The sequence below is a fragment of the Panthera onca genome, chromosome C2 (assembly GCF_046562875.1).
Source record: "Panthera onca isolate mPanOnc1 chromosome C2, mPanOnc1 haplotype 2, whole genome shotgun sequence".
Lineage (NCBI taxonomy): Eukaryota > Metazoa > Chordata > Mammalia > Carnivora > Felidae > Panthera > Panthera onca.
In genome coordinates, this window is record NC_138347.1 from 108516283 (window position 1) to 108528333 (window position 12051).

The 12051-nt window shown below is 42.8% G+C and overlaps 1 protein-coding gene across 2 annotated transcripts in view; it reads right to left on the reverse strand.

The window, feature by feature from the left end:
- Nucleotides 1–12051, reverse strand: part of KCNAB1 (potassium voltage-gated channel subfamily A regulatory beta subunit 1) — a 383165-nt gene that overhangs the window by 112374 nt on the left and 258740 nt on the right. For both annotated transcript variants that reach the window (XM_060639044.3, XM_060639045.3), the window contains exon 2: nucleotides 7272–7315. In XM_060639044.3, the coding sequence (XP_060495027.1) occupies nucleotides 7272–7315 (44 nt within the window). The remainder of the gene's footprint in view (nucleotides 1–7271; nucleotides 7316–12051) is intronic.

The window sequence follows — 12051 nt, forward strand, 5'->3', positions numbered from 1 at the left end:
TGAGACCATGTGGGGTAACTCAGGGTGTGGGCAGATACCCTTCTAACTGTTGATACAGCTCTGAGCCCCACCCCAGGCTGGACTCCATGTCACTGTGTATGCAGCACATCCCCTGGCCCCTAACCCACTCTGGGACAATCCTCAACATTGGACCTTTCTGTGTCCTCTCCCCACTTCCCACCTCCCACTTCCACTTGGCCTTCACTGTTTCGGCATTGATACGCTGCTGGAAAAAACCCAAAGAACCGGGCTGGCTGGTCCTCAGCGATTCGTGATTTCTAACTTCAGCTGGATCTTCACTATCACCCCGTGTGCTTTTTGCCATTACTTAGCCAATGATCCATCTATCTTGTCAGCCATTCAATAAACACTGTTGATCGCCTACTACGTGCCAGATATTGTGTTCTGCTAAAGATACAACAAGGGTACAGGAAAAAACAGAGTTGGTCTCTGCTCTCAGGGAGCATACAGCCTGGCAGACTCTAGAAGGCAGATGCCCTAAATCTGCCCCAAAAGGCCAGTCCTCTGTATTCGCAGGTGACCTCAATGACAAGCACAGGTTTGCCTTGCTAGAAGTTCCTGGGTCTCTGTTTGCAGCCCAGAGCTCCTTCCATCACTCCTTATGCCCTCTGGATCTCTGAAACCAGAAGCTGAAGGGCTCAGGGTGCTAGAGTGGCTCGGTCAGTTATGCGTCCAACTTCGGCTCAGGTCATGATCTTGCAATTCATGAGTTAGAGCCCTGCATAGAGCTCCGAGCTGATGGTGTGGAGTCTGCTTGGGATTCTTTCTCTCTCCCCCTCTCTCTTTCTCTGCCCCTCTCTCACTTGCACTTTCTCTAAGTAAATAAATAACACTTAAAAAAAATAAATAAGTTGAAGGTCTCTCGGGTCACCGCCCCCACAATGCTCCTGCTTCTTCGAGCCCTCCTTCCTCTTACTGTTCCTTCTGCATTTCTCCCTTCTGAGATTTTAGCTCGTCTACCTTGATGCCCCATCCGGGAACCCTAGCAACCTCCCCTGCTCAGGGAGACTTCTCATTCTGCATTCCCAAGTTGCCAAATCCTGTTTATTCTTCTTCCTAAATAATTCTCTCCTTTCTGTATATCTTTAATGCTTCCTGTAGTACTGCCTCATCACTTGACTCCTAATTCCTCTCCTTGTCTCCAGTCTCAACCCTTTCCCTCAAGCCAGCCTTCATATCGCTGTCAGAAACAAGCCTACTACACTGGACGATGTCCTGCTCTTGATCCAAGTGCTTAAGTGGCTTTTCACAAGCTAGAATAGGATTTTCAAACTTCTTGGGTGTTTTGGGTTTTTTTGGCAGAAGGATCCTTCTTGCCCACCTCCTTCAAAATGGAATCTGAAGCCCTACAGAAAAATGAGCTATTAAGCCATGAAAAGACATGGAGGAACCGTAAACGCATACTGCTAAGTGATGAAGCCAATATGAAAAGGCTACATACTGTGTGATGTCCATAGTCTATGAAATTCTGGAAAACACGAAACTATGGAGATAGTAAAAGAACCAGTGATTGCCAGGGGTGAGGGGGAGGGAGAGATAAAGAGGCAGAGCACAGAGGAGTTTTAGGGCAGTGAGATTACCTGTATGATACTATAATGAGGACTACACATTATTATACATTTGTCTAAACCCACAGAACATACGACACCAAGAGTTATGCACACACCTAAGGTAATTACAGTTTGGGTGATACGGACGTGTCAATGTAGGACTGTCACAAAGGTGACACTCTGGTATGGGATGTTGATAGTGGGGCAGGCAGTGTATATGTGGGGCAAGGGGAGCCATCTATCCTTTCTACTCAATTTTGCAGTGAACCCAGAATTGCTCTAAAACATACAGTCATTGGGGCACCTGGGTGGCTCAGTCAGTTGAGCATTTGGTTTGGATCACGATCCCAGGGTTGTGGGATCAAGCTCCACAATGGGATCAGTGCTGAGTATGGAGCCTGCTTAAGATTCTCTCCTCTCTCCCTCTGCCTCTCTCCCCCACTCATGTGCTCTGTCTCTAAAACAAAAAAATAAATAAAATAAAATAAAAAATAAAAGATGGTCATTTATTACACATTGCATTAAAATTTTTTAATTTATAGGTGGCTCAGTCAGTTAAATGTCTGACTTTGGCTCAGGTCATGATCTCGCGGTCCATGAGTTCAAGCCTTGCGTCGGGCTCTGTGCTGACAGCTCAGAGCCTGGAGCCTGCTTCAGATTCTGTGTCTCCCTCTCTCTCTGCCCCTTCTCCTGCTCACTCTCTCTCTCTCTCTCAAAAATAATTTTTTTAAATTTACATTTAAAATATAAATTTACTTTAAAAAGTTTACATTTAAATTTACATTAAAATTTGTTCTATTTATCTTTACCTTTAGAAAAAGTGGAGCTCCTTTGATAAAGGCTGTGGCAATGGAAGAAAAAGGGTGGAGTGAGATGGAGCCCTGTCTGTGTCTCACCCCCAAGCGTTCCCTTGTGACCTGGGGACCTCAGGACTTGGAGGAACACCAGATGCAGAAGACACGAGCTACATGACTTAGCAAGGTAAACAAGGGCTCTCATGGTCAGGCCTGGCTTTCCTTCCAGGCACATTCCTCGTGGTTCCCTGACACCCTGCCTTCACAATATTCTGCACAAACACTAGCGTTTCCCCAAGCACCTCCCGCTCCACGGGGTCTCCCTCCAGGCTCGTGCTTCTCCCTCTGTCTTGAATCCTTTGCCCTTCTCCACTTGGTGATTTCCTTCAAGTCTCAACTCTATAGCAGCACCTTCTCTGTGAAGTTCTCCCCAAGTTCTTCAGGAGACTTTCCTCAGGCTTGGTTCATCTTATCCTGGCATCTGGCAAACGTAGTGTCTGTTTCCACACGCCTAACTCCTACTGTGTGAGCGATGTCAGAGCAGGATCCTTGCCGCTTTCATCTTGGTATCCCCTATAACCAGCAAAATGTCTCGCTTCCTAAGCATTTGCTGAGAATGAATGAGTAAACAAATGAACAAATGAACAAATGAACATCAACTTGACTCTTTCTGTCTCAGAAGATGATCCCACATTCTAGTAGATGATTTTCACTCACTCCTTGGTAGATTTACTTTTTTCGCCATAAGGTTCTTTGACGTTGGGGCTTGATAGCACTGGTCAATGTATTTACAAACCAGGCCAGCCATAAGCAACCCATAGATGGGTTTGGCCGCTTAATTTCTTCCCACATTTCAATAGCTGGCAGAGCCATGTGCCTTCAGAGGTGTCTTCAGTTTATCCTTAAGTGATTTCATCTTTCTGTTCCCATTTACACATGTTCTTAGTTTATGAAAAGGAAGCTTGCCAGCCTGTCCTCTGGTAGAACAGAAAGTCAGGACTGTTAGCTTTAACTATGACCTTTAGAATATTTCGATAAAAGACAACTGTAATGGTGTGATTGCTTGGGACATTTATGTATCTACTTATTTTTATTTTCTTTTGAGAGAGAGACAGCACACGTGAGTGCCTGCGGGAGGGGCAGAGGGAGAATCTTAAGGATGCTCCATGCCCCGTGCAGAGTCTGACCTGGGGATCGATCTTACAACCACGAGATCATGACCTGAGCCAAAATCAAGAGTCGAATGCTTAGCCCCTGCTTGGTACATTTAATACCTAATTTCCAAAGCCTCAGTTGAACATAGGCTGTAACTGAGCAGACATCCTGAGCCTGCAGCGGTAAAACTGGCTCCTCCTGGATTTGAGAACTGGGGTCTGCAGAGCCAGATAGATTAAGCCTGGTACATATTCCTTTCTATGATGTTTTCCGTCTCCTCTGGCTTACAGAGGCCCTTAGAAAAGCGCTCAAAGAAATGATCATTCAACCAAACGTTTTACCTGTTTTGAATGAAGTCAGTCCCATGAACTTCTTTGTTTCCTCCTATTTTTCATGCAATGTCTTATCACAAGTGTTTAGGCTCTCAGAAAAATGTAAAGCTCAAATCAGGACTTGCTACACCTGAATCAGAGTTCTGTTTCAAAGTTCACCAAAATACCAATAGCACACACACACACACACACACACACACACACACACACACACACACACACTGGGTTTTTTAAAAACTACAGTCTGCCCTCTGGAGACTCATTTCCATGTGGCCCTTCAGAAACACCTGAATTTTTTTTTTTTTTATAACTTTAAGGGCTTTGGCTTGAGTTTTCTATGTACTTTTGACTAACTTATTTTCCACCATAGATACAGACTCTATGAGATCATTGGTCTATGATTTTTTCACTATATTTCTTAATTTATATTTATAGGTAATTTCTTTCAAAAACAAATAGTGAATAATTATTTACCATAAAGCACATTCTTAAAAAGACTAAGGTCAGACTATCTCTGATAATGAACCTCCAGAGTCTTTCAAAGACAAGTAAATGACAACAAGATCAGAGCCATAAATTAAGCAAGTGCCAAATTTCCTTTGACTTATGGTAATCGAAGACCACCCTCACCACCCAAATCATATCATTAGGGAGAATCAGAAAAACTCGGGCATCTATAGCCTTCAATATCTTTGAAATACAGTAAAAGGAGGCAGAATTGCCACTACCTTTAATTCATTCACTACCATCCCCTCCGTGGTCCCCACACTCTCGTTCAACAGGGGCCAAGAAATCCTTCCAATGCTTTCTTGGTGCCTGCTCACCACTTTGAATCCCACATCACCAGGCCCCAATGTTGTAGTTGCTTAGCCACCCCTGGTCATTCTCTCTTAGGCTCTGAAAATTTTAGCTCTGGCTCAGTGTCCCTCTCTTCAATATTAATTTTGTCATACTTTAGAGTGATTTCAGGGACTCCAAAGATAATCCTTCCCTGCGCCTTTATCTCTCGGTTTCTTGACCTCCTCCTCTCCACCGATCTTGTCTTCAACACAACCTCAGCCACCCTCTGCCCATGGACACACCTTAGACTTGTTACTACCCCAACTGAATGTCCCAAACCTCAGTTTCAAGCATCCTCCTTTCTAACTGCCACTTTCTATCCTTCAAACTTACTGTCTCTACTGCTCTTATTCCAACAATGCTCTGGTCCTTCTGTTTGTACAATTCATCAATCCTACCCATTTTCTATTGTCCTGCCATCTCCTCATTTACTTGTGGATCATATCCCTGGATTTAGTCCTCATTTTCCTCTCTGCTCAGTTTAAACTCTGAGGTCCACCATTATAATCACCCCTTTCCATAAACTCTCAGCTTCTTGGCTTCTCTTTTTCATCATATGCCCTTGAAAAACCCCATCTGAACAGCTGAGTGTGGCTGCAGGAAAAACACCCAGCCACAGAGATGGTCTCATTTCTAATTTATTAGCATGAATCTCAAGCAGATCCTTAATGCCATCCAGCCACTCTGACGTATCCCTCGGTCCATACACCCTTCTGCTCTCCTGGATGTCCTCTTTCTCACCCAACTTTCAACACCTGCTTCCCATCATCACTAACAGCCGATGACCCTTGCTCCTGATTTGCACTGAGAATATAGAAGCAACAAAAGAACGTCTACGAGATACCGCCAACCCACCTAGCAGCTCCAAAGCCCATGTACTCTGCCTGCTTTCAAGTTACTCTCTTCTTGTGTCTTCAAGAAATCATTCTAGGTATTTTTCTCTCCTCTCCTACATTATTTTTTTTTTCCTTCTCAAAAGGATTTCCTTCTCAGCGTACAAATACGCTGTCATTTCTTCCATGTGTAAGAGCACTCTCTCTGACTGTGCCCGCCTATCCGTCTGCCTCTCCATTCTCTGCTTCCTTTTATAGACAGAGTCATGAAAAGCGTATCCACCAGCTATTTACTTCCCATGCCCTCTTCAATCATGCATGAGCTCTCCACCTCCCCAAACTGATCTTTTCAAAGTCATCAGTGACCGCCTTGCTGCTGTATGATTAATTCTTGGACCTCATCTTGCTTGACCTGTGAGCAGCATTTGATAGGGTTGGTCACTCCGTCCTCCTTTAAATAATTTCTTCAGCTGGATTCCAGGACTCTGCATTCTCCTGGTTCTCTGCCTACTGCCCTGACTGCTTCTTTTCAGTTTTCTTGATTGGCTTTTGCTCATTTTCCTGATTTCTTAATGTTGGATTCCCCAGGTCTCAGACCCCATGCTCTTGTGTTTCATCTATACTCAGTCCCATAGTGTCCTCATCCAGTCTTAAGGCTTAAACAGCATCCGCACGTTGATGACTTTCAAGTCATGTACGTGACCCACGCCTCTTCTCTAAAGTCCAGATTCATACACCCATTTACCTATTTGACCTTTTTGTCTTGGATATCTAACAGGTATCAGAAACAATACAACCAAATCAATCTCCCTTCTCCCCCTCTCTAAATCTTTCCTCCTTCCTTCTCCCACATTTCATTTGCTGGTAGCTGCATCCTTTCCGCTGTTCAAGCAAACCCTCCCACCCCCGTCATCTTTGCCTCTCCTCCTTTGTCCTCCACTCCACAAAGAATCAAACAAAGAATCTGCCAGCCTCTACCTTCAAAGCAGAGCCGTAATCTGATCACTTGTTGGCACCTCCTCAGCTGCCATCATGGTCTAGACCCTCTTAGGTTACAAGGATAGTTCTCATGGTGTCAAAAGGTCCAAACACCAGGGCTGCTTTTTCTCATATGTGGGAGAAATCAGGAAGCCTTATTCCCTCCCCAAGTCTCATACTCACATTTCACCATTTCAGACTCATTCTCATGCTGTTACCATTGCCATCTCTAACTTAGTCTTGTTTAGATATTAACATTTTCTGGGAGGAATAATATATGTATTTACATATATATATTATTTATATATATTGCCCCAGAGTATTTAAGGTACATTATAAAAGTACACAAAGTATGTAACAATAGAAAAAAATAAGTGAGTAAATCAGGCAAAGGGAAAAGAAGGATAGAAAAAAAAATCCAGATGAAGCTACAGGCGGGTGAGCGTACAAATGCATACAATGAGGTTCTTCACCTTTGTGGAACGTGAGTAATAGGGAAGTTTCTTCCACTAAAGTGTGCTTTTATTATCAGATTTGTTTCTGCTCGATGGGCCCCATATGGCATCATGAGCACAGTGGCTCTTTGGGCCTAGAGAGGGAGAGGGCTGTGTTGGGCAGGAAAGGCTCAGAGGAGAAGGGGAGCAACGTTAGTCAGGAAGTCCCTCCTTACCTGAGACCGGGTCTCAACATAATCCTAGTCACTCCTTTAGTGTTCTCCCCAGTCTCCCACCTCCCGGGCCATCCCCACAGGATACCCCCGGTACTTACCAAGACCCAAGCAAGAAACTCTGAGTCCTGATTTTCCAAGATTCCTAGAATAAAAATAAAGCAACACATGGTGATGACTTTGTCAGGTGAAACTATTCACATTTAACTAGGAATACTGTATCTCCCTTTGGACATTGTTTTTGACTAGAGTTGTGGTAAAGACAGAACTGCAGGTGGTTTGTGGTCCTGGGAAGAGTCTTTTGTCTCCATCTGGGTGCTGGGAGGCTCAAAATGTGCTCAGGCTCAGCACAAGATGAAAATGTCCCCCGCTAAATGCAGCTTTTCAGGCCTGAATGATCTTCTTTACCCATTTGTTTACAAATCTATTTTCTCTCTCTCCTTCTAGAATGTGAGTTCCTTGAGGGCAAAATTTGTATTTTATTCACCATCCAGTCATTTATTATTCATTTTCACTTATCACCAGAACCTGACACACAGCATACTCTTAATAAATATTTTGTTGGCTGAGTAACCAACAAACTGATTTCTAAAACAGAATATTATTACTAATGGTTGGGAATTATTAGAAGAATAAATTCAAAATGATCCTTTAGGCTATTTAAACTAACTTACAGATATCTCTTGACCTTTGATGGGGTTATGTCCTGAGAAACCCAACCTAAATTGAAAATATCATAAGTTGAAAACGCATGGAATTCACCTAACCCAGCAGACATCATAGCTTAGCCTAGCCTATCTTAAACATTTATAGAACACTTATGTTAGCCTATAATTGAGCAAAATCATCTAACGCAAAGTCTATTTTATAATAAAGTGTTGAGTATCTCATGTAACTTATTGACTACTGTACAGGGAGGAGGAGGAGGAAGGAAGGAGGAAGAGGAAAAAGGAAGAAGAGGAGGAGGAGAAAGAGAAAGAGAAAGAGAAAGAGAAAGAGGAAGAAGGAGGAGGAGAAGAAGGAGGAGAAGAGAAAGGAAGAGGAGGAGAGGAGGGGGAGGAGGAGGAAGAGGAGGAGGAGGAAGAGGAGGAGGAGGAAGAGGAAAAGGAGGAAGAAGAAGAAGGAGGAGGAGGAAGAGGAGGAGGAGGGTTGGACGGGTCTACAATGGTTGCAAGTATATTGGCTATTTACCTTCTTGATTGCAGGGCTGCCCAGGAGCTGCAGCCTCCTGCCCAGTATCATGAGACAGTATCCTAACATGTATTTCTAGCCTGGGAAAAGGTCCAAATTCAAAGTCAGAAGTATGGTTTCTATTGAATGCACATGCCTTTCACACCATCACAAAATCAAAAAAAACCTTAAGTCAAACCATCATAAGTTGGGGGAGCCTCTCATGTCTTTATGAAAGGCTCCATAAAATTGCTACAAGGTCAGATAATGGGGCACCTGGGTGGCTCAGTCGGTTAAGCGTCTAACTGTTGATTTTCGCTCTGGTCATGATCCCTCAGTTCACGGGATTGAGCCCTGCATCAGGCTTTGCGCTGACAATGCAGAGCCTGCTTGGGATTCTCTCTCTCCCTCTCTCTCTCCCTCCCCCTCTCTCTCCTCCTCCCCTTGCTTGTGCTCCTTCTCTCACAAAATAAACAAACACTAAAAAAAACCCTTTTTTTTTAAAGATCAGATAGTCCTTTTTAAGTGATTATTTTTTCCTTCATCAATCCCTTTGATTTTCATCCCTAAAAGCTTATCAAAAAGAGGGGATATATTTTCACTCTCTAAATAGAGAACTAAGCACTCTAGTCTTCATTGTAAGGAATCCCGTGGAGAACCACACCCATCCCATCTTCCTGCCATTCTGCCAAACAGCTGTCATAGAAGAGATCAAATTCTCAGAGAATGCCTCATAGAACCTTGTAGGGGTCTAATGTGAAGAGGTGAAGCTTAAATAATTGATCGTGGTAAAGTACACCCCTTACTCTCTGATCAGATGCTCTCAGGAGAACACAATCCCCCAGCCCCTGCCCGTTTCTACCCCAAACAAGATAGTACAGACTTTTCCAACTGCCACATAGCTCAGTTCTTCTAAGTGCTCTCTTGATTCCTCCGCAGTTTGGCTTCTTTAGAGGCAGTAACTAGTGCTCTCATTTTTGCCTCATTTCTTTCCTCTGTTTATTATTCCTGTCTATAAAATGCTGCCTAAACAACACATTGAGTTTCATAGCATAGTCCAAAGTGCATTATGCTGCAAGGAGTTGAAAGACCTGGGTCTGTGACCTATTGTTGAAATTAGCCAGGTAACCTCTGGGGTTCAATTTATTCACTGGTAAAATGAAATATTAATGCCTGGGCCATTCATCTAGCATCACGTCTGTGGGATCGGAATGTGATGATGCGTGCTAAGGTGTTGCAGAGCAGATAAATGCAAAGCATAATTATTTTTGGTGTTTTCGGACTCTGCGCCCCCTCTCAGAGACCTAGTGCTACGTTTTCCCATTTGAAGTGGGTGAATCCACCTGGAAGGAAACTATTGCATAAATGAGTGAATAGGAGAAAAATAACTGAACTTCTCCCATGAAAATAGTTTGCGTAAGAAATGATCCTTTGAGTAGTTTCTCAGAGAACCACAGGATATAAAATCAGAAGATTTTTCTTTTAGTCTAAAAGTCTGATTTTAAAAGATAGAAATATAGAACCAAAGCTCTATAGTAGGGAGAATAAAAAAGACTACACCAAGACAAAAAAGTGTATATATATATATACATATATGCATATGTATATATATGTGAAATAAATATTAAAAAATAAAATCATAAAAAATTTAAAAAAACATAAGTGCAGTCAACCCTTGAACAACACAGATTTGAACTGCATGGGTCCATCATACGTGGATTTTTTTTTTTAAGTAAATACAGTACAGTACTATAAATATATTTTCTCTTCCTTATGATTTTCATAATAAGATTTTCTCCTCTCTAGCTCACCTTACTGTAAAGATATCACCTTACTGTAAAGAAAGTATATCATACAAAAATATACAAAATATGTGTTGACTGCTTATGTTATCAGTAAGGCTTCCAGTCAACAATAGGCCATTAGCAGTTGGGGTTTTGGGGACTCAGAAATTATACACAGACTTTCAACTGCGCAGGGGGTCTGTGCTCCTAACCTTCACATCGTTCAAGTGTCAACTCTATGTGTGTAACCAACAGTCTTCCAGGTGGAGATATTCAATACTGACGCCTCAGGAAGAACTTACTGAGAGGTCACCACATTCCAAGTGATGTGCAGCTCACGGAGATACAGAGGGGAACCCATTCTGGCTTTCTACCTCCAGGGAGCTCTCTATCCTCTACCTTTTCCGAGGGGCACAGAAAAATATCCACGTAACTACCATATAGTGAGGTATGTCCTCCCTGGATGTCTTTGGAAGAATACGAAAGGGCTATCTCAGACCTGTATTCACGTAACTATGTCGGTGTCATGGGAAAAAAAAAATCTCAGTAAGAATTTCCACCTAATTTTAATCTTTCCATGATTCAGAGGACAAAAGGGAGTGCAGAAAACTGTGCAGAGCAAGACACTGTTGTGACAAAATCAAAGAGGACAAGGTCCTGTCACTGGGTACTTACTGAACAACATCCCAGCACCAAGGTGGGGAGACCTGACCTATTTTCCTTATGACAGTGACTTAGGAAGATAATGATCACTCTGCTATGGGTTTGGAAGACCAAACCTGAGAAACGAGAATTGTCAGCAAAAAACAAGTACTAAATGTGGCCCATTTTCTTGCCATTGATGTTTAAACACCCAGGCCAGCTTTTCCGGAATGAAGGCCTTAGAATATTTTGCGCTATGTGAAAAGTTCCATTACAAATGTGGATCCAGAGGTGACAGATCACGCATTGAGCCTTGGTGTTTTTATTTCCTTTAACTCTCTCTCAGTGTCTTTGTTCTCTACAGGAAATGGTGATGAAACTCAGGTGATTGTTTTTCAAGTGAGAGACATTTTCTGTCTCTCACGGAGCCATATCTGGTCTCTAAATCCACTGCCCTTACTGTGTCCAGGGGTGAGTCTCTGTGAGACTCCTACCTTGTAAGACATTCTTAACACGTGATGATACTTCTCGTTCTGTAGATGTAGAAGGTGGGAGGAACCAGCTCCCTCCAGTTCAGCTCACAGAATTCCGACACAATTTCCGTGATCACGGAAATGAGATGTTGCAATTGTCCACATATTCTGATCCATTTCAGCTCTGCTGGTTAACAGAAATCCAAACACTGGACCTATTTGATCTAATGAGTACAAATGATATTATCAAGGCTTGTTTGTGTGGCTATCACACCAGATGATGGTCAGGTTTACATACCGCGCTAGGCTGTAACAGATGCCATGGAATGTTCTTCACCCCACGTACGGAGTTTTCATAACTACTTCGTGATCTTGCAGGACTTTATGCAACAGAACAGCTTTACAGAATTTCATTTTATTTTCTAGTTCCTCAGCGTTCGCACAATTGAGGCTACATAAACATTCTGTGAACACATCCAATTTCTAATTAGATTGAATTTCTTTCCCTTTCGATTCAAAATAGTCTCACTGCACCGGTTTACCTATTTTATCTGTGTCAGATATGCCAGAAGGAAGACTCACCGTGTCCATTTTTAGTATCTGCTCTTGTTCAACTCAAAATAAAAGCTCCTCTTTCCCAGGTGAACCTGGGCCGCTCTGCTGCTAATATTAGAAATGAATGACATCAATATGGGGGAACAGGACACTTAGCTTTGTCAGTCAAATGCTGGAAAACCCTAAATCTGAAATCAGAGCTTCAGGAAAGAGTTATCTGGAAAAGGGATACAGGTTCTTGAGAACACCACGATTGC